Source organism: Ananas comosus, linkage group 3 (assembly GCF_001540865.1).
Source record: "Ananas comosus cultivar F153 linkage group 3, ASM154086v1, whole genome shotgun sequence".
Lineage (NCBI taxonomy): Eukaryota > Viridiplantae > Streptophyta > Magnoliopsida > Poales > Bromeliaceae > Ananas > Ananas comosus.
Genome location: NC_033623.1, coordinates 1,452,529 through 1,476,743, shown reverse-complemented (window position 1 = coordinate 1,476,743; position 24,215 = coordinate 1,452,529). Strand labels below are relative to the sequence as shown.

The window sequence follows — 24,215 nt, the reverse complement described above, 5'->3', positions numbered from 1 at the left end:
TTTTTTTTTTTTAGAGAGATAGGTAGCATGCTATACGCTTCATTTTATTTTATTTAGAAATAAACTTAGTTAGAAATGTGAATCAATTAGGATTCGAACTTAGGTTTCGGGTACCAACCACCAAATCCTTTGCTACTTGCTTTGGGAACGATCAGTTACCTACTTATAATTTGTTGCAGTTCACGAGAACAATAATTTAGTTCCTCGTCGTTAAATTCTGAAAGAAAGGATCGAGAAATTGTCACCACTATTCATGAACAACTTAGCACAGGGTGGGAGTTGACGAATCGACCTGCGATGCCGTAGAAAATCATCACGATTCCTTATCGAAAAAAAAAAAATGCTGAGAATAAACAAAATGAGTAGCTTGTAATGCAACTAAGTCGAACAATAAGATTTATTATTTTTGTTTTAAGAAAAAGTAAAGAAGCAAAAGAAGTTAATTGTAAACTTTTGGTTTAGTTGAGACCACTTCTAGACTTGCTATATAATTATCAATCACTTCTCAAGATATATAGTTACATAAGTTACATAAAATATACTAGTTAAACCCATGAAGATAAATGTCGTATTCAAATTTTATAGTTAAAAAGTCACTAACTGTCTCAAATCAACTAAATTAAATGGCGATCAAATAGCAAAATTAAAAACTTTAAGAATTAGATAGTTAAATCCAAATAGGTGATATATATATATATAGTTGAGGTAAGTTTTACACATTTTTATCAATATATATATATATATATGCATCAAATATCATAGGCCAAAACAAAACATGCATGAGATAAATAATAATTAATCACGAATCTTAGGTGGCACTTTGTATAGTAAAACACATTATTATGATACATTAAGCATTGCACCAAATATTATTATGATACATTAAGCATTGCACCAAATACTTTATATATCCAGGTTGTTCCATTGCACATGATAATTAATTAATTAATCAACCAGAGAGCGCATTTCAAAGATGGTTTATGTATATATATATGTCGAAATTAATATATATATATGTCGAAATTAATGGAATATATATATCCATGTACTTTTAAAATTTGAAGATTCGTTACCACTGAGCTACTGTAGTGGTTGTAAACAGGTGGAACGTACGATGTATTTAATTTTCCGGTTTGTTGTTATTCGGCCCCATTCATCCTCATAAAATTTCAGTGAAGATTCTTTGGAAAGCTTCCGATCTACTATTATATATTAGTTTTGTCTTTATTCAATAATTTGTTAAATCTTTTTAATACTAAAGCTTTAGACAGCGTTTGGTTAGGGCATAGGGATAGAAATAGGCCCTTATCCTTTTTTATACCCAAACGCTAATTTTTTATTCGAGAATAGTAGTTCTCGGTTATCCCCACCAACACTTTCATTTTTTATATAAAACTATCTAAAATTGTTCTTATCTCCGGGAACAACCCAATTTTCACCCAAACACTATTTTTCTTATCCTCATATTTGTACCTATCCTTGTAATAGCTAGTTCTTACTTATATCCGAACTAAACAGTACCTTAGAAAAAAAGAGTCATTGGAGAGCTGCACACTAAATTTTTTTTTTTTCTATCTATTCGGTCCATCAAATGAAAATACACACAATAAAAAAATTAACATTTAAAGACGTTTTTTTTAATTATTATTTAATGGTGCTTAAAAGCCTCATTATACAGTTGAGCACCGCATTTGAAAGCGTCGATTAAAGCATCAGTAAATGAATAGTTGCCACGTATATACCGGCTCGATCTTGTACCAAGCGTCGGTAAAATATATTTCGACGCTTTAAAACGTCAGAATTTTTTTTAAAATCCTGACACTTTGAATAATTGAAAAGTTAAAATTTAATAATAAAATTTATCATTTAGTAAATTAGTTTACGCCTTTTGAAACGTCGATATTTGTTATATTGTAAAAACGTTAGCTAGGGGACGCTTCCTCGATCCAAACGTCATCTCAAAAGCGTCCTTATATTGAAATTTCTTATAGCGACTGCTCCCATGTGAACGTTACAAATGTACTGATGACCAAATCAATCTAACTAAAAAATAGCGGAGATATATATAATTTTAATATCCCACTCATGAATCAGGTGAAGTATACAGTTCAATTGCACCTGCTGTGTAGCAGGAACCAACCACACGCACCTACTGTGTAGTAGGAACCAACCATTAATGCTAAAGACAAGACAAGATACCAAATTCAAAAACCTTATTACTTCATATTTCTAGTTATAAGTTCATTAAAAAATAAGAATAATTTCTTATATATTCCTGAAAAATTTTTAATTTTTCAATTTATCCCTCTTAGAAGGCTAATACTAAAAATATCTTTTTTACATTACAACCTATTTTCAATATACCTCTAGAGTTAAAATCTGTTAATTAACTCTGTTATCTCTGTAAAATTACTATTTTGCCCTTTCAAATATACCCCTCCATCATCACTGACTTTCTTATTTGCCTTTTTACATTACAACCTATTTTCAATATACCTCTAGAGTTAAAATCTGTTAATTAACCCTGTTATCTCTGTAAAATTACCATTTTGCCCTTTCAAATATACCCCTCCACCATTATTGACTTTCTTATTTGCCCTTAAAGTCAAGAGCACAAAAAATATTTTGACTTTTGATCTTTTCCAATATACTCCTCTACTGTCACCAACATTTTTAATTTACCATTACGTTAGGGCAAAATAGGCATTTTAATTTTTTTTAACTGTAGTAGATATCTAATTCACGTTTAACCCAAGCTAACTTAACAGGAGATAACTACAAGAATGTTTTGCAACAAAGATGGAACATATGAGAGGTATTTTAGAAAAAAAAAATGTACGAATAAATCGGATAATTTTAAACGTATGAAAAGTATATAGGCAATTATTTCTAAAAAAATATGAACAAAACAGATAACAAATTATCTCATCCTCTCTCTATACACAGTATCTGTTCAATTATATGATTATCTCATCCTCTCTCTATACACAGTATCTGTTCAATTATATGAATTCTCAATTATTTTAAGGCCCACGTGACTAGTACGGAGAGCTCGAGGGGGAGGGGGTAGGTGTTGGGCCACCTTTGTTTTTTTTTGTCTCTCCACAGTCTACTAATTAGGACTACAGGAATTAAATTTTTTTTCTAAATTCAATCTAAATCTCCTCTTTTTTATTGTAAAAATTTAAAATATATAATTATTTATGTGTATTTTTAAATAGTTTACATTGCATGTACTAAAACATAATTTTAATTTTATAATATTGATCACTTAAATATAAATTGTACAATAAATAATGAAAAAGAGATCGATAAAGTTTAAGTTAATATTTAATTTAATAAATTTAGTTGCGAAAATCACACGAAGTATATTAACTAAATTTGTAAGCTAAACGATAGATTTAAATTTTGACTTAAATTTAACATTTAGAAAAATTGGATAGTAGAAATAAAATTTTGAAAGGTTGGATACCTATCTAATTCAAAATAGTTTATATATAGTTCTAAAAAGTTCTGTACGTTTTTACTTTGATTTTCATATCAAATTTCAATACCATATTTATAATCTGATGAGCAATCAATTTCACATTCAAAATCTTTTGTAATATCCAAAATATGATTAATCGATTTTTAATTTTAACAATTAGATATTCTAAAATTTATTAGATGGTATAACATATCGTGCAGAGTTTTGTCTTCGTCTAAAATAAAATTAATATATAAAAAGAATAAACTACGTTTTTTATTTCAAATTATAAGACACGTAACGCTTTAGTTCTCAAATGTTAATGTGTTACATTTTCTTGCTCAAGCTACAGGGCACATGACGCTTTAATACTCAAACTTTAATTAGTTGTAATTTCTGACTCTAACTATATGTAAAGTATATGATATTTTAATCCTCAACTCTTACTATTATTATAAATATAATTTTATTATTTTTATAATTTTTAATACTCAAACTTTAATTAGTTGCAATTTCTGACTCTAACTATATGTAAAGTATATGATATTTTAATCCTGAACTCTTACTATTATTATAAATATAATTTTATTATTTTTATAATTTTTAATACTCAAACTTTAATTAGTTGCAATTTCTGACTCTAACTATATGTAAAGTATATGATATTTTAATCCTCAACTCTTACTATTATTATAAATATAATTTTATTATTTTTATAATTTTTAATACTCAAACTTTAATTAGTTGCAATTTCTGACTCTAACTATATGTAAAGTATNTATATATATATATATATATATATATATATATATATATATATATATATAAAACACGCTCTAGGCAAATAGCATTAACATATATTTTTCAAATTTCAATGGCGTTGCATCTAAGTATGGAGTGATCACGTGCGTGCCTGGAAATACGTCCAAAAAATGAGGCAATAAACTAAGGAGAAGGAGAACTCACCAGAGAAGGAGAAGGAGAACTCAGAGCGAACTCGTGTGAAGGCAACGCGGATAGAGGCAATGAGGTTGTTTTCATATTTCGGCACTGCGATGCAGCGCAGGCGGGATAGAGAGGCTCGCGTTGATGATTGATGGGGGTCAGAAAGGGAATGAAAGGAGGGGTTCAAGGGAAGAGGAAGAAAGAGATGATGAGACTACGAGGGTCGAAGAATAGTATATTTTTCTCTAAAACAGTACAATTTTTGTCGACATAGTGCAATTTTTATTTTAAAGAGTGTAATTTTCATCTCAAAGAGTGCAACGTTCATATTAAACAATATAATTTTCTTGTAAAATGGTGCAATTTTATTTTAACGGTGCAACCTTCATCTTCTTCTTCTATTTCTAATTTTAATATTTTTCGGTAGCATCAACAATATATAATGGTTTTTCAAAAAGAAATTTTTTTTTTATTTTTACTTTCTATTCTTTTTTTTCTACCATCTACATCTTTGTTCGCTTCTTGGAGATAGGCTCGTCTTTTTTCCTCACCGTCACGGGCGACGAGCACATCTTTGGCAATGACCTCATCACCTCCGTCTGTTCCGCCCTCACTTGGGCCCGCTCCAAGTTCTCGTAGTCCTTCGGCGCCAGCAGACGAGAAGGCGAAGGAAGAGGAGGCGACGCCGCCCTCGATACCATCCCCGAGAACCGCCGGCACCGACAAAGGTGGAGATGGAAGAAGAGGAGGTGGCAGGGCCCTCATTACCATTGGAAGAAAAAAAAATGAAGAAAGAGAAATAAATAAGAATATTTTAATTAATTTGTTAAAAATTCAAACTAAATCTATAAAATTTAAAGTAGCGACCCACCTTTGCAAAATTACAAAATTAGTGAATATTTTATACAAATTGGCCATAATAAAATTATTATATTCAGGTCCTAAATGGAAGCCTGCTACATGTGCATCTTCACAAAGAAATTAAAAATAACTCAAAATGGAAATAACTATGATAATAAAACAAGTAATTAAATTAAGAGTTAGTCATGGGCTCGATTGTCGTTACGAATTTATAGAAAGGATGTTGCACGTGGCACGTCACAATCTCTACAAAAAAGTCAAAATATAATATAAAAATGCGTATTGTACGGAAGTAGCAATATTAATTATTAATTAATATATGATGATTAGATCCAATAATTTCTATCAATATCGGAGGTACTCTACGACTTATTCAAAATGTACTGACTTGGATATTAATTTTTTTAATTTTTTAATTTTATATTATTTTAAATACTGTATTATCTACTGTATATTATGATGTTATAAATAGTAGATTATGATATGAATTTTTAAAATTTATATATTCAAATTTTATATTAAAAATATAAAAATAAAAAAGAGTACATTGCGGATAATCCGGATATTTGCCCACCGGCCTGCAGACGAGTACGAATTAGCAACTCAAATTTATAGAATAATTTTATACATGCCTAAATAATATTTCACTATAATAGAATTATGTTATAGGGACACATGTTTGGGATACTTTTGAGTAAGTGTTCCATTTATACTAAAATTTAAAAACATATCTACTAATGCCTAAATATAAAGCCCAATCCAACCCAAAATAAAAGATTACTCTACTCAACCCACCACACCCAGTCCATTTGACCCGATTACAAACAGAAAAGAAAAAAAAAAAAATCAATTACCATCTTTTCTTCTCTCTTCACTCAATTCACTGAAATTCTAGACGAAGAGTCTTTACTGTCGTCCTTCTCCACCAACGCAGCCAACGAGATAGAGTTTTGGCGGTTACTAAATGCTTAAATAAGTGTTGGTAAATTAGCAGCACTCTTTTAGGTTATAGCGACACTCTTTAACTGTCACTATATACCTAGCGACCCCACATATAGCAACACTTTTTAAAAGTGTCGATAATTTTAGCTAGCAACACTTTTTTGACCTATACCTATATTTAAAAGTGTTGCTATAAACTGTTTTTGTTGTAGTGTTTTGCAAATACGATAGCTTTCGCTCGGTGTAATGTAATGATGATAGAGATTGAGGCCACATTTGGTATCATTACTATTTATTTTTATTTTTAAAAAAATATTTTTGAATGCAGTTGATTAACATGCTAGTGATCAAACCTCATTATTGCCATTTATTTTTGTGCATTCTAGTTAATTTCCTTTGTAAAAAAGGTAAATAATCGGAGAAAGAAACAGCAAATAAGTTTTTCTCTCCCCAAAGTAATATGATAAATATGTATAAATATATATATAGTACAGTAGCAATTATCTACTACCCTTACTCGTTTATGTATAAAAACTAAACAAAGATGATAATGATACGATATAAATTAAGACCTAACGTTTCAAATTATCATTTGTTTAAAGCTTTTCTTTTTTCTTTGAAACGTTCTTAATTTTGTGCCTAATGTAATCTCCACAATGTCCATGATTCTTCGTGGTTGTAATTGTGCAATTTCTTAGTACCGCGTGGTTTAATTTAATAACTCATCTTGAGAAGTAAGTATTTTTTAAGTTTTAGGCCACCTAGTTACTTGTTTATTTTGATCCCAAAAAAAAAAAATTCTAAGTTTACAATAAGATGCGGCAATCACTTTTGGAATCTATATTATACCCACTTTTCTTTTTTTTTTTTTTTTTTTTTAGAGATAGGTAGCACGCTATCCGCCTCGTTTTATTTTATTTAGAAATAAATTTAGTTAGAAATGTGAATTAATTAGGATTCGAACTTAGTTAGAAATAAACTTAGTTAGAAAAGTGAATTAATTAGGAGTCGATAGTTAAAGACGCTTTTTTTTATTATTATTTAACGGTGCTTAAAAGCCTCATTATACAGTTGAGCACCGCATTTGAAAACGTCGATTAAAGCATCAGTAAATGAATAGTTGCCACGTGTATACCGGCTCGATTTTGTGCCAAGCATCGGTAAAATATATTCCGATGCTTTAAAACGTCAGAATTTTTTTAAAATCCTGACACTTTGAATAATTGAAAAGTTAAAATTTAATAATAAAGTTTATCATTTAGTAAATTGGTTTACGCCTTTTGAAACGTCGATATTTGTTATCAGGGACGAAACTAGCATTCGATTATGAGGGGGGCCAAAATACATACAAATCAAAACTTTAGCAAACAAACATGGTTTACCTAGTTAAATTTTTGATGAGAAAATATATTGACTAAATAATTAGTGTAAAATGGCATTACCTCTTTTTTATTTATACTTAACTTTTAATTATTTTATTTATATTATTTCACTCAAATAATTTTGAAATTTACTAAATCTAATAGTAATTCAGTGAATGATTTAATTTCTTAATTTTTACTAAATATAATTGTGACGATAAATAACTATTAGTTAACAGAGCTATTAACTTTAATATAACCTTTAATTTAATTAAATAAAAAATTATCTAAAATAATTAGAAATTATGAAGGTACTAAATAAAAAATAAAAATAAACTCAAAGTTGAGAGAGTATTATATTAGCATCAATTTTTAAAAAAAAAAAAAACAGATTACTCATCATACATTTAAAATTAAATAAATTTTTATTTTAAAATTACTTATATATAAAGGACTAGTATGTAAATTATAAAAATGTTGGGGGGGGGGCCATGGCCCCCCTCAGCCCCTCAATAGCTCCACCCCTGTTTGTTATATTGTAAGAACGCTAGCTTAGGGACGCTTCCTCGATCCAAACGTCGTCTAAAAAACGTCCTTATATTGAAATTTCTTATAGCTACTGCTCCCATGTGAACGTTACAAATGTACATAATATATTGCTGATGACCAAATCAATCTAACTAAAAAATAGCGGAGATATATATAATTTTAATATCCCACTCATGAATCAGGTGAATTATACAGTTCAATTGCACCAACTGTGTAGCAGGAACCAACTACACGCACCTACTGTGTAGTAGGAACCAACCATTAATGCTCAAGACAAGACAAGATACCAAATTCAAAAACCTTATTACTTCATATTTCTAGTTCATTCAAAAGTAGGAATAATTTTTTATATATTTCTGAAAAATTTTTCATTTTTCGATTTATCCTTCTTAGAAGGCTAATACTAAAAATATCTTTTTTATATTACAACCTATTTTCAATATACCTCTAGAGTTAAAATCTATTAATTAACCCTATTATCTCTGTAAAATTACTATTTTGCCCTTTCAAATATACCTCTCCATAATCACTGACTTTCTTATTTGCCCTGAAAGTCAAGAGCACAAAAAGTATTTTGACTTTTGGTCTTTTCCAATATACTCCTCTACTATCACCAACATTTCTAATTTGCCATTAAGTTAAGGGCAAAATTGGTATTTTAATTTTTTTTAACTGTAGTAGATATCTAATTCACGTTTAACCCAAGCTAACTTAACAGGAGATAACTACAGGGGTATTTTGCTATAATGATGGAACATATGAGAGGTATTTTAGAAAAAAAAAATGTACGAATAAATCGGATATTTTAAACATATGAAAAGTATATAAGCAATTATTCCTAAAAAAATATGAACAAAACAGATAACAAATTATCTCATCCTCTCTCTATACACAGTATCTATTCAATTATATGAATTCTCAATTATTTTAAGGTCCACGTGACTACTAAGTACGGAGAGCTCACGGGGAGGGGGTACGTGTTGGGCCAGCTTTTTTTGTTTTTTTGTTTTTTTTTTGTCTCTCCGCAGTATACTAATTAGGACTAAAGGAATTAAATTTTTTTTCTAAATTCAATCTAAATCTCCTCTTTTTTATTGTAAAAATTTAAAATATATAATTTTTTACACATAATTTTTAAATAATATAGATTATATATATTAAACATAATTTTAATTTTATAATATTGATCACTTAAATATAAATTGTACAATAAATAATGAAAAAGAGATCGATAAAGTTTAAGTTAATATTTAATTTAATAAATTTAGTTGCGAAAATCACACGAAGTATATTAACTAAATTTGTAAGCTAAACGATAGATTTAAATTTTGACTTAAATTTAACATTTAGAAAAATTGGATAGTAGAAATAAAATTTTGAAAGGTTGGATACCTATCTAATTCAAAATAGTTTATATATAGTTCTAAAAAGTTCTGTACGTTTTTACTTTGATTTTCATATCAAATTTCAATACCATAGTTATAATCTGATGAGCGATCAATTTCACATTCTTGTAATATCCAAAATATAATTAATCGATTTTTAATTTTAACAATTAGATATTCTAAAATTTATTAGATGGTATAACATATCGTGCAGAGTTCTGTCTTCGTCTGAAATAAAATTAATATATAAAAAGAATAAACTACGTTTTTTATTTCAAACTATAAGACACGTAACGCTTTAGTTCTCAAATGTTAATGTGTTACATTTTCTTGCTCAAGCTACAGGGCACATGACGCTTTAATATTTTTATTATAATAACTGTTGCTTCTTCTTAAGTTTTCTTTAATTATATCTTTTTTACTCTTTTTTTATTTTTTTATTTTTTAATTTTATTTATTATTTTTATTTACGGAATCGATCCTTGATAAGCGTGGGTACTTTTACTAGTTAAATAATACATATGAGAATAACAAAAAGTTGCTTAGAGCTGATTCAGGTGCTATATATATATATATATATAAAACATGCTGTAGGGAAATAGCATTAGAGTAGTGCTACTGGTACAACCCATCTTGGGTTGTAGATTCCACTAGCATTAACATATATTGTTCAAATTTCAGTGGCGTTGCATCTAAGTACGGAGTGATCACGTGCGTGCATGGAAATACGTCCAAAAAATGAGGCAATAAACTAAGGGAGCGTTTGGATTGACGAATCTGTAGATCCAATATAAGTCGAGTGTAGTGATGTTTGAGTTTTTCTGAAGTGTGATTATTTTTTTGTTGTTTATTTTGATGTAACTCATACAGTCTGAAAGTTAAATTCAATTACTTCTTCTGTTTGTTTTGATGTAACTTGGTGCTGATAAATTAGTTTTTTGAGTTCCGTTGTTTGTTTTGATGTAAGTAAGTGGATCATATTATCTCTTAATTAAATAGAGTAGTAAATTTACCACTATAAAATTTAACATATTATATAATTCAATTTTTTATTATTATTTAAAGGTAATCCTAATTTATTATAAATAAGGTAATTCTAATCCATTATAAAGGAAATAGAGTTTAGATTTTACTGTTTAATTAATTTTTTAGAGGAGGTTGAGTGTGGTGGAAGTCGAGTTCGGCACTTTAGAGGAGGAAGTCGAGAGCAGGTGAAGTGGAACTCTAACGTAACTTGAGTTACATTATATTTTTCACGTACACCAAAATAAATAATAGAAGTGATGGAACTTGAGTTCCATCACTCCACTTACATCAAAACAAAGCGGGCCCTAAGTTGAACTGACACGTACACATAAACCTTCTTTTTTCTTTTCTTTTTTTCGCTTTTTTTCGTCCTTTCCTCTCGTTTTGCATATGTATCCAGAGAAATCCCCTTTTACTTTAAAAAAAAGGCCTAAATTACAGAAAATTTTTGTATAAATATTTATTTTTTATTTTTTAAAAATTTTAAAATTTATATTTTATCTTTTTAAAATTTTAGAAATATTTTTAAAAATTTACTGTACTAATGAAGATGACAAATAACCAAAGTCCTTACTTCTTTTACAAATAAAAAAATAACTTTTTAGTATATTTTTGTTATTTTGTAAGATATATTTTCGGTATAAATTATAAGAAATAGACGGAATGATGATAGAATCCTAACGGAGGAGGGGCCAAATGCAACAACTTGAAATGTTGATAGATAAAATGTAATTTTTTGAAAGTTAAAAAAATATATTTATAAAATAGTTTTCTATAATTTAGCCTTAAAAAAAAAGAGAAATCTCATTACTTGCTATGATAATAAATGTTTTATTTGGGTGAACCATACTAAAAATTTTGAAATTTGAAAAATTTACAAAATTTATTTTCTAAAAATTTCAAATATTCTAGATCATACTAAATGATATGAATCGTTAATTTAAAAGCTCTATTATTGAAAACAACTTATGAGTACAAAAAGCTCCGTACTCGTAAGAGTGCAGTAACCCTACTATAGAGAGAGAGAGTAGGGCTACTATAATCATATAAGAGTATATATATGTCACCATGAAATCAATTTTCATAATTTTAACAATTTGTTTTTAGAAAAAAAAAATAATCAAATAAAAATGGTACATCACGCATTTAATATGACATTTTCAAAATCATATATATTATAAGTTGTAAAATTAAAATCTGTTATATATAAAAAAAAAAAAAACCCACATGTATAAATATTTTACCCTACAATATTTTATTAACTTAATGAGTATTTTAGTACGCTTATATTAATCGAAATAAACTTAAAGAAAATTGATGGCAGGAATGTTTATGATCATTTCATATATTTAGAACGGTACTCCTACATGTGATATTTTAAAATTTTGATGCAGCTTTTATAAAAGTTTTAAAGTTTTTAGACCATCACCTTTGAAACTGCATGTCCCTAATAAATAAATAAATAGTACAAAGCAAGTTAATAAATAGAGGTTATTAATTAAATAGAAATCTATATATGAACAAATACATCAAGATCGAGAACATGCCATGTCTCTCCCATTTCTCCAATTCTTGCACCATTATTTTAAGTATTTGGAATAATCACCCATATAACCCTCAAAATCTCTAAAATATTTTAGTTATCCTATATTTATTTCAAATATATCTCTCGTATATTTATCCATCATTTCAAAATAACTTTATTATTAGTACCTGTTAGATTATCTTGGAATACACATAAATTAAATTTTTACCATAATGAAAATATAATAAAAATACATATTTTGGTCCTAACTTAAAAACAAATAAGTAAAGTTGGTGACAGCACAATTGTATATATGAAAAGGCGAAAAAATAAAATGCTTTTTTTTGCTCCTAACTTAAGTATGAATAAAATATATGAATAACGATTAAAGAATACAAATAAAAAAATAGGAATAACGATTAAAGAATATATTTAAAAGAATAAAATAATAATTTTACAGAAAAAATTACTGTTTCTAAAAGTTTATTATCAAAATTTAACTCGAAGGAAATATTTGAAATATTTTAAAAATTTTAAAAGAATACTTTTATTAGTATTAACTTTCTAAAATGAGTACATAAAAAAGTTAAAATTTTTCGGAATATATATATATAAAAGCAATTTCCCCGTAATTAGTATTTTGAACTACCCCACCCCAAGCTAGATTTTTCCACCATAATTACCACACATGTTGCACATGAGCCCGGCCCTGAGCTCAATATATAGATCCTCTCCATTCCTCATATGGCCACATAAACAAGAGAGACTGTGAGGCTAGGGTGAGAGAGAGAGAGAGAGAGAGAGAGAGAGAGAGAGAGAGAGGAGAGGTTGTGACATAAATGGAGAGGTCGGAAATGGTGATCCTGAGCCTTGTGCTCCCTCTCCTCCTCACCTTACTGGCCCTAGTACTCGTGGCGTATCAGCGCCGCCTTAATCCGAAGGCGGCGGCGGCATCGCAGCCGCTCCCCCCGGGCCCGACGCCGCTTCCGCTGATCGGCAACCTCCACCAGCTGGGCTCGCTCCCGCACAAGTCGCTGGCCCGGCTGGCCCGGCGCTACGGCCCCGTGGTGACGGTGCACTTAGGCGCGATGACGACGGTGGTGGTGTCGTCGGCGGCGGCGGCGCGCGAGATGTACAAGGAGCACGACGCGGCGCTGGCGGGGCGCATGGTGTACGAGTCGATGCGCTACGAGCGCGCCAACGAGGGGTCCATCATCACGGCGCAGCCCGGCGCGGAGTGGCGCATGCTGCGCCGGCTCTGCACGACGGGCTTCTTCGCCGCGGCGCGCCTCGACGCGCTGCAGGGCGTGCGGTCGCGGTGCGTGGCGGGGCTGCTGCGGCGGGCGGACGACGCGGGCGGCTCCGGGCGCGGCGGCGTCGTCGACCTCGGCCGCCTGCTCTTCCTGACGGCCTTCAACCACACCGGCAACCTCGTGCTGTCGCGCGACCTGCTGGACTCCAAGGAAGGCAACGAGTTCTTCCACCACGCGGGCCGGATAATGGAGATCGTCGGCCGGCCCAACGTCGCCGACTTCGTCCCGGCGCTGCGGCGGCTCGACCCGCAGGGGATCAGGCGCGGGATGGAGGGCCACATCCGGCGGGCGCTGGAGATCGTCGCGGGGTTCCTCAACGAGAGGATCCAAAGACGCGACAAGGAGGGCAGCGGCGACGACAAGAAGAAGGACTTGCTCGACGTGTTGCTGGATTTCGAAGGGGACGGCGTCGAGGAGCCCAAGAAGTTGCCCTTCGACACCATCGTCAAGGTGGTGGTGGTAAGTAGTTTTAGCTAGTACGTACGTACTATCTACTACTCTACTCTACTCCTTAATTAATTATTACTACTAATTACTTTCTCTAGATCTGTATATATATCTTCACACTAGCTACGGACAATATTGTTATTCCATTGGAAATGCATTGCACATATCTATCTATCTATCTATCTTTGTAGTGAAGTACACAACTACGAAGGCTGTGTGTACTTACATTGTGTACATACTCGATGGACCATAGGACTATAGGAGGGTACAACATTTAATTAAAGGGAAAAGGTACAACATTTAATTAAAGGGGAAAGGGGATGAGTTTGTTTGGTGCTTGGGGTTTGCATCGTTCTGAATCTCCAAAAAAGGAAAGAATAATTAATGCCGTTGAGTAGCTGCCACTTTCCATATATATACATATTAAGGTCCCAAAACCTTGATACTGATTTCAGAAAAAAAAAAAAAAAAAAAAAAAAAATTGATTTCAACTTAATATATATACCCTGTCATCGAGTGTACGTAGCTGAATCTGAATTAATTTGTTCTCTTCTTCGTTCTTCTTTTTTTTTTTTTTTTTGTTTTGGTAAATTAATTTTGTTGGTAGGAAATATTCATCGCGGGGATCGACACGACGGCGGGGACGATGGAGTGGGCGATGGCGGAGCTGATCAAGCACCCGGAGGTGATGAAGAAGGCGCAAGCGGAGGTGCGCGAGAACATCGCGGCGAGCAAGGAGTACCTGGAGGAGAAGGACGTGATCAACCTCCCCTACCTCAAGGGCGTGATCAACGAAACCCTGAGGCTGCACCCTCCCCTCCCCTTCCTCGTGCCGCACAAGTCCCTCAAGCCCTGCACCCTCCTCGGCCACGGCATCCCCTGCGACACGCAGGTCTTCGTCAACGTGTGGGCGCTCGGCCGCGACCCGTCGACGTGGCCCGAGCCCGAGGTGTTCGACCCGGCCCGCTTCGCGCCGGAGAACCCCGCCGCCGCCGACTACAAGGGCCACCACTACGAGTTCCTGCCGTTCGGGTCGGGGCGGCGGAAATGCCCGGCGATACCGCTGGTGTCGCGGCTGCTCCCTCTCGTCATCGGCTCGCTGCTCTACGCCTTCGACTGGCAGCTGCCGTGCGGAGCCGATCCGACGCGGCTCGACATGAGCGAGCGCGTGACCATCTCGCTGCGCAAGGCCGTCCCGCTCCGAGTGCTCGCCGTGCCGCATAAATCATGGGCTAAGTGAATTACGTACATTGATGGCAATAATAAACAAGAAGAAGAAGAAGAAGAAGAGCAAGAGGAGCGAGGAGATATATGTATCAACTTTGTGAACTTATTAGGGTTTTCTTTTTTTTCTTTTTTCTTTTTTTTTAAATCTCTCGGCTCCTTTCACTGCTGCTACGTACGTACAAAATGGCTACCCATCTATCGCTGTTTATGTGATTTAACGTGTGGAAATAAGTGGCCACTGGCTCTTTGTTTCATTAATTCTTTGTCTATTACGTAGATGATATGAATTTTAAAACAACTCACCCCTTTGGAACCACCTACATCAATTTTTTTTTTTTTTCTAATATTATTAAGATCGACTTCATTTGTAGGGAAATGCTGCACCCTTCACAGCCAAGAATTTATTAAAAAAAATTGGATTTTAGTAAAAAGGAAAGGTTTATAAGATTAGAGGATGAATATGAATCTTTGGGTGAATTAAATGTATGTAAATTTTAGGACTAGTTTAGGGGTGTAAATATAGCATTGCACTTCATTAATTGTATCAATGCGCGCAATCGGATTGATAGTATTTTCTACTTGTTTTTTGAACTAGTATTTTTTCAGTATTATTACGATCGAGTGCTGATGATATACAACAAATTTTGGATTTTAGTTCTATAATACCTTCAATCGAAAAGGTATCTTTTCTTCTTTGGTTGTACGCTTAGTATTTCTCATACTGTAGTCTAAAGTCTCCTCATTCGAACTTGAACTTTGCACATTCCAATAAAATCTTCTTGAGGAGTGCCGATTCGCTGCCATGTGTAAGTTTTGCCTCTATTTAAATATTATAATTTTCTCCTTAAATTTTAAAAAATTATTTATTCGCTGCCATGTGTAAGTTTTGCCTTTATTTAAATATTATAATCTTCTCCATAAATTTTAAAAAATTATTTAGATTTTGGTAGAAGTTTTGTTCCTATACTCGTAGTCTCTTGCCTAAATTAGTCTTCTACAAATGTTACCTTGTAAATCTTAAGTGTTGATGATCTTTGTTTACCCAAATAATGTCAATGGCATGGCACAGTCTCTCTACAAATATGCGTATATAATTTTTCTATGCATAATATTGATTTAAACTGTAGTTTCAATTGATTACGGCCCCGATGAGTTGAAGTTTATATAAAAAATTTTGTTCAGGGAGTTGGAGAACATGTGTGAATAGTTGACACTATTATCATTATTTTATTATTAGTATTCTAGCTTTCACAGTTTACGAGGAGAGAGAAAGAGAGAGATTCGTTCACTGTAACTTGGAGGTGCCCTGTGTGGTCACTCTCTGGACCACCGATATTTTACATTTTTTGGATTAATTTTTTTTAATACCTTTGTTCAAAAGGCGTAATTTCGTAAATAAATTTTTAAAAGTGTAAAATATCATTAGTGACGAGGGATACAAACGGAGCGGATCCATGGCTGAAGCAGACATCCGACCTTCAATCCCATTTTTTTTTTGGCTGGTCAGAGTAATTTTATTTTTATATTATTTTTTGTCCTTATCACTTCGTTTCGGGCAATCGGAAAGGCAGCGAATTTTTGACGATTTTTAACAGATGAAGACGCATCAAAAAAAGGAAAATGTTTCATGCCTCCCGTTCCATTTCTTAACGGACCGAGTCGGATTTATAGGGGTACTTTTTTCTTACTTTTGGTTCTCGATCACTTACCGCATAATTAATTTGGGGCGAATCAGAATGGGATCTCGACCACCCTATAAAAAATTTAAAAAGAAATCTACTAATGCCTAAATATAAAGCTCAATCTAATAAAAAATAGAAGGTTATTCTACTCAACCCACCTCACCCAGTCCATTCGGCCCAATTATAAATAGAAATAAAAAAAAAGAAAAATTGATTACCATCTCTCCTTCTTCCCTCACTCAATTCACTGAAATCTTAAACAAAGAGCCCTTCCCTCTCGTCCTCCTCCGCCACCGCAACTAACAAGGTAGAGTTCCGGCAGTTGTTAAATGCTTAAATAAGTGTTGGTAAATTAGCAGCACTTTTTTAGGTTATAGGACACTCTTTAATTGTCACTATATACCTAGCGACCCCACATATAGCAACACTTTTTAAAAGCGTCGGTAATTTAGCTAGGAGCACTTTTTTTTTACCTTTATCGATATTTAAAAGTGTCGCTATAGACCGTTTTTGTTGTAGTGTATATGCGATTTTTATCCCTATATAAGAATTATAATCATCTTCTTAAAATTTAAGTCTTCTACATATATTACGCTATAAATTTGTGTGTTGATGAGCTTTATGTACTAAATAATGTCAATGGTTATGGCACAGTCTCTCTACAAATATGTCCACATAATTTTTCTGTACATGATATTAATTTAAACTGTAGCTTGAATTGAATCTGCTCCCAATGAATTAAAGTTTTTATAAAAAATTTTGCTCACGGAGTTACAGAATATATGCGCACTTACAAAGTGTGAATAGTAGACTATTATTATTATATTATTATTATTATTTACTTTCACAGTTTACGAGGAGATAGAAAGTGCGAGATTTGTCCACTAGATCTCAAACTGTGGTTGTAACTTCGAGGTGCCCTATTAGGTCAGATTTTCCACCACCGACATTTTATATTTTTTTGGATTAATTTTTTTTAACACCTTTTCCGAAAATGATAATTTTATAAATATTTTTTAGAAGTGTAAAATATTATTGGTGACTAGAAATGCAAGGATGAATTAAATTTTATCTATTTTTTTGTCCCTATATATTGTTTCATTTGGGACTGAGTCGAGATGACAGCTAATGATAACTTTTTACGGTGCGGGACAGATCAGTGATGAAAAAAGAGTCTTATGTCTCCCTCCATTTCTTAGTGGACAGGGACGGATCCAAAGCGGATTATTTTTTTTTCTTATTTTTGATTTTTGCTTATTCGCATTCCAATCCGATTAAGGTGCGCTTGCAGAGGAGGCAGCGAGTCGCGGCTTCTCGTCAGTTTCGACTCCCCTTCGTTTCTGGTGGGGGGTTTCTCGTTATAGTGTTCGGGTTGCTCGCTCTGAGTTCACAGAGTTGGGGGCGGGTTTTGGATGAGGTTTTTGTGTGGTGTTTTATGTGGTCGAATATAATGAACCGGATGGTTTGAGTACAATAGATTAATAGAAGGGTTCACGTCTTAAATTTCATTTTCCCAGCCAGTACTGAGTTATATGTTTGTCGGTCTTCAGTGTTTGTATATCAGTCTTTCCGAAATTGAGCTTCTGAAAGCTTTCGATATTATATATAATTAAGTATAATATTAATAGTGAGTGAGGTAGTTATATGTATTTATATTGTTTTAGTATTATAGTTCTGGTTGAACTTGGCTTATCTATTAGTAATTGCTAAATAATTTCATTTTGCTACGAGTTTTTTGCTCTTTTGTCAACTCTTTTCATTATTTTCTTTTTATACTTATCTTTGATTTAAATTTACTTATTAATCCCAGTGGACTCACTCAATTGTTTCTTTTAAGTTATGTTCTATCCATCTTCAATTCTAAACCGAGCTTATAATATCGTTTTACCTTCTGTTACAATTTTTTTCATACCAATAATTAAAAAACTTGAAGCAAAAACGCATTTTTATCTTATGTAATTTATATTTCCATGCCTAGATTCTATAAAATATAAGATTATATATTATTATTTATTATTATTATATAGATATATATAGTTTATATTATATAGTAATTATATTTATTTATTGTAATTTAATTTTAATTTGGCCATTTATTGCCCTGTTTTTAAAATAGTAACCCATTACAAGTACATTACCGTATCAATTTTTAGTTCCCTAGTGGGATAACTTACATTTTTCATTAACATCATTTCTCTTCTTTAAGAATCTTCTTAATTGTTGCACTGGGAAGCTCTATAAATTATGAGACTTCCCATATGTTTAGCATTGTCAAAGATCTATCCCTAAATTTATTCTAGCTTCACACGTTATCGAGGAGAGATGAAAGTAGAGAGTATTGGCGTTTCACTTGTAGAGTTTGAGGTGGCCTCTTGGGTGTTCAATTCGCTGACCCATCCTGATATTTTTGACATTTTTTTGTGATTGAGTGTGTTTTTGTGAGATAGCTTTTTGTTCAAAAGGCGTAATTTCGTAAATAAATTTTTAAAAGTGTAAAATATCATTAGTGATGAGGGATACAAACGGAGCGGATCCATGGCTGAAGCAGACATCCGATCTTCAATCCCAATTTTTTTGGCTGGTCAGAGCAATTTTATTTTTATATTATTTTTTGTCCTTATCATTTCGTTTCGGGCAATTGGAAATGCAGCGAATTTTTGACGATTTTTAATAACAGATGAAGACGCATCAAAGAAAGGAAAATGTTCCATGCCTCCCATTCCATTTCTTAACTGATCGAGTCGGATTTATAACGGTACTTTTTTCTTATTTTTGGTTCCCGATCACTTACTGCATAATTAATTCAGGGCGAATCAGAATGGGATCTCGACCAACCTATATAGATCCATTTGCATTTCTCCTCATTCAAACTTGAACTCCGCGCATTCCAATAAAACCATCTTGAGGAGTTCCCGATTTGCTGTCATATGCAAGTTTTATCCCTATATAAGAATTACAATAATCTTCTTAAAATTTAAGTCTTCTACATATATTACGCTATAAATCTGTGTGTTGATGAGCTTTATGTGCTAAATAATGTCAATGGTTATGGCACAGTCTCTCTATAAATATGTCCGTATAATTTTTCTGTACATGATATTAATTTAAACTGTAGCTTGAATTGAATCTGCTCCTAATGAATTAAAGTTCTTACAAAAAATTTTGCTCACGGAGTTACAGAATATATGCGCACTTACAAAGTGTAAATAGTAGACTATTATTATTACTATTATTATTATTATATTATTATTATTTACTTTCACAGTTTACGAGGAGACAGAAAGTGCTCGATTTGTCCACTAGATCTCAAACTGTGGTTGTAACTTCGAGGTGCCCTATTAGGTCAGATTTTCCACCACCGATATTTTATATTTTTTTGGATTAATTTTTTTTAATACCTTTTCCGCAAATGATAATTTTATAAATATTTTTTAGAAGTGTAAAATATTATTCGTGACTAGAAATGCAAGGATGAATTAAATTTGATACTATTTTTTTGTCCCTATATATTGCTTCATTTGGGACTGAGTCGAGATGACAGCTAATATATTATTGATAATTTTTTACGGTGCGGGACAGATCGCAGATCACTGATGAAAAAAGAGTCCTAATGTCTCCCTCCATTTCTTAGTGGACAGGGACGGATCCAAAGCGGATTATTTTTTTTCTTATTTTTGATTTTTGCTTATCGCACCATTCGAGGCTGATGGGAATGAAATTTTCGTCAATCTAGATCTATTTGTACGTATTTCTATTTGTGCCTTTATATATATAAAAAGATTTAAGATTTATCTAAAACTATAAAATTCAGAAAAATATTTGTAATGGTTTTAAACATTTAGATGAATATGTGAGATCCCTAGTGTTCAGCAGTGAAGGCTTGTCGACAGTTCTGGAGAGTGTCGGGACAAGTCTGAGTCGCATTGGCGTGAAATAGACGCAAAACGGACTCTGTGCGACGCGAGAGCAGCATTTAGCAAGAAAAATCTGCAAATAGCTATTTTTCTGCTTGCTGTACAGTACAACAAGTATGGTGTACCGGTACACTGCACTGGCTGCTCGCAGACTGCTCTCGGGTTGGCTTCTAGTACCGGTACGTGGGCCCATGTACCGATACGCCAGGTTAGGTGAGGGGCTTTTTGGTCTTTCCTTTCCTCGTTATTTTCACCCACTCCTTCTCCTTCCTATATAGGATAGAGAGAGCAGAGAGGAGAGAACTTCAGCACTCTCTCTCTCCCCTCTCCTTGTGCGTGACCGAGCGTGGTGGAGGAGCTCGGGTGGAGTCGTTCCGTCGCCGACGTCGCGTTGCAGAGCCGTTCGAGCGCGCGTTTATTGCCATTGCATCGCGAGGAGGCTGGGCGAGGGTGCGTTTTCGCCGTTCTTGATGTCGCGCCGGTGCTAGAATCGCTGTTTAAGTGAGATGTTCATCAATTTCTCCAACCATGGCAAGTCTATATCACTTCCGAGCTCAAGGATGTTGTTTCGCAAATTTTCTGCGTCGACGTTGGCGTTTTGACTCGTACGCGACGTAGGAGCGTCGGATTGCAGCGAGACTTAGTTCGTTGGATTCAGGACTTCGAGAGGAATCCATGAAGTCCAAAATTGCAGAATTTGGTGAAGGTTAGCTTGGTCGAACCTTCGTTTTACTCTGCTGTTGCTACTCGTGGACAGAATTGATGGATTTGGATTGTAGAGCTTGGAGTTAGCTCGATTTCTGGATTTGTTGGACTTCGATCGATCCAGCAGGTTGTTCCGCAGCTGAGAGGGTTCTTTGCTGCCAGAGATTAGCTCTCGAGGTGGGTTAATCATCGGCTTATACTCCTAAGTGCTTAGTAGTCAACATGTGTAAATTTCAGATTTTTGTGTAGTTACTTTAGCTTGAATTCATGGATTATTATGTGAATTGCAAATCTGAATTTGGAGTATGTGATAATAAATTAAGTAATTTATACATGTTGGACTTGAAAATTAAATTAGGAGAAAATCGAGAAGTTGGACCTGTCATAAGTTACATAGGGGTGGAAACGAGCCGAGCTCGAGCGAGCTTACCTCGGCTCAAATTCGGCTTGAAATTAATTTCGAGCCTAAATTTAAGCTCAAGCTTGGATTGAAATTAATTCGACGCGCGACTCAGAGCGAGCGCTAATTCGAGTCGAGCGAGCTCGAGCCTAACGACCGCTTGAAATTCTCACATCCATACGAAATGCAATGTTTAATTGTATAGAACATATCTATAATATTAAAGCACAAAAATAATTATATAAATATAGTATTTATAATATGAAAAAAAAAAATTTATGAGTTTGAATATCTAATTTTTTCCACTCACATGTTTTTTTTTTCGGCATTCAATCTCCCATATATTCATTTTTATTTATGCAATCAAAAATAGAATAAATTATATAGTATTAAATATTGATTAAATATCCAATCAATATACAATAAAAATTAAAATTCTTTAGAATAAAAGATTTTACTTTAAAATATTATGTATACTTTTCTCAACATAAAATAATAGCAAGTTGGTAGGCCCCGGCTATATGCTGTTACTGGTAATTGGGTGCCTTCGCGACTGGCCACTTAGCCGATAGATAAAAAAGAGAAAAATAGAAACATACAAAATTTAGAGCTCTGTGAAAGAAAAGAAAGAAGAAATTATAAATTAAGATGAAATTTTCAGCTCTTTTATTTGTCTATTGGGTTTGTTTTTATATGTCAATAATATTGGCCAATTTTAACTAAACTCAGATTATTCACTCAACCTATAATAAATTAAAATATATATATATTTATATATTTTTTTAATATATAATATATATATAATTATATATAATATAATATATATATAATCATAGTATATAGTGTAGAACTACTATGCTATCGAAAATATAGAGGATTTGATATTTTCGAATTTTTGACCCTTTGATTAAGAATTGTATGGTTGGGATGATTGCGGTCTCCCCTAGGATTAAATAATATTTCTAGGATTGAGGGGTCCCTACAAGATAATAATAGTATTAATCCAAAGATAAAAAATGATTAAAGAGGTTGATCTAAGAATAAAAAAATCGAAAGTATCAGATCCTCTATACTTTTGATAGCATAGTAGCTCTACTATATATATATATATATATATTCGAGCTTTTCGAGCTTTTCGAGCCTAATTCGAACGAGCTGAGTAATACTCAAGCTCGGCTTGAAATGAATTTCGAGCCTTTTTTTTTTTCAAGCTCGGCTCATTTAATTTCGAGTCGAGCTCGAGCGAGCCAAATATCGAGTCGAACGCGAGTCGAACGCGAGCCGGCTCGCTCATTTGCCAGCCCAAGTTACACTACCTGATTTAGCCCTAGGGGCCGTTATATTATTTTATACTGTAGCAGTATCCTCATAATGAGTATTCCAGCTAGTTTAGCTTTCAGTTACGCTCGTGCTGGGATGCCGAATACATTTTTATAGTAGCGTTCAGGCTATTCCGGACTGTTGGGTGCCGTCGAGGTTGACGGTGGACCCGTATCGTCTTTTTGGCGACGGATTGTGCCGAGGGCACGTGACCTATTGGTGGTTAGACCAGTTAGAGTCGGTCACTTGGATTTTGGCTTGAGGTAGAGCCTGATTGAGCTCGACAGAAATACGCTGCATACTCGGTTGGGTAGCTCCCACGAGTGCCACTCCGGAGACAGGCGTTGCGCTTTCGCGTTGGTGTCGCTCATGCCGGTTGGACTTGCTCTCCACGGACTAGATAGTGTGGAGGTAGCTGAATAGTCGCAACTGGGCAGGGACGGGTGTGTTCACAGTCCCAGAGACGGGTATGCTTACAGTCCCGATTAGTTTGGGTCAGATTTGATATTTTCTACAGTTGGTTAGTGTAGAGCATGATAGTATAGTGTTTCATAGTGGTAGATTTTATTCATATATTTACTACTATCCTACTTGTTTTACAGTAGTTCTCACGCCCTGTTGTTATCTTTTTTTATTGCAGAGGCCGATCAGGATCGAGGCAAGGGCGTCACGAGTTAGAGCCATACCCGACGAGCCGAGCTAGAGGTGTCCCTGCCGCAGCTAGTGATTTTTGTGGGAGTTCATATACATACTGTGGTTTAACTCGCCAGTGCGAGTAGTTTTGTATCTGGAATTTGGCGTATGTCTATAGCACTCAGTTTGTTTTATTCCTGATTCTTCTAGCAGCTCTATACTACTGTTTGTAATATTGTATGATTTATAGGTACAGCTATCGCTTCGTATATAAGGAAATTTTTTTTGTATATGGCGGATTTATCGGCGTGCCCGGAAAACGTGTAATCCGGGGCGTGACAGAATATTTATAATAGATTTATATATTTAGAAGGATATAAATAATATTTTAATTTTTGAAGGAGTATTTATAATATTTTAAAATTTTAAAAGGCTATACTTGAACTTGCCCCTATATTTTTAATTTGTAGATTAGAAAATTTGTAATTTACTGAGCGATATGGTAAGGATTGAA

The 24,215-nt window shown here is 33.4% G+C and overlaps 1 protein-coding gene and 1 long non-coding RNA gene across 2 annotated transcripts; both read left to right on the top strand.

The window, feature by feature from the left end:
- On the top strand, positions 12,811-15,305 carry LOC109708113 (cytochrome P450 76A1). Its single transcript, XM_020229715.1, has 2 exons — positions 12,811-13,832; positions 14,428-15,305. Exons 1-2 carry the CDS (start codon positions 12,900-12,902, stop codon positions 15,058-15,060), a joined length of 1,566 nt encoding a protein of 521 aa, XP_020085304.1. The 5' UTR covers positions 12,811-12,899; the 3' UTR covers positions 15,061-15,305.
- Positions 20,935-23,991, top strand: LOC109707922. The gene is made up of 2 exons (XR_002215586.1): positions 20,935-21,525; positions 23,709-23,991. It is a non-coding gene; the product is annotated as an uncharacterized LOC109707922 (long non-coding RNA).

Coding starts and splice junctions, on each gene's coding strand:
- LOC109708113 (XM_020229715.1), top strand. CDS start 12,900: ATGGAGAGGTCGGAAATGGTGATCCTGAGCCTTGTGCTCCCTCTCCTC. Junction 13,833..14,427: donor CCATCGTCAAGGTGGTGGTG/GTAAGTAGTTTT, acceptor TTTTGTTGGTAG/GAAATATTCATCGCGGGGAT.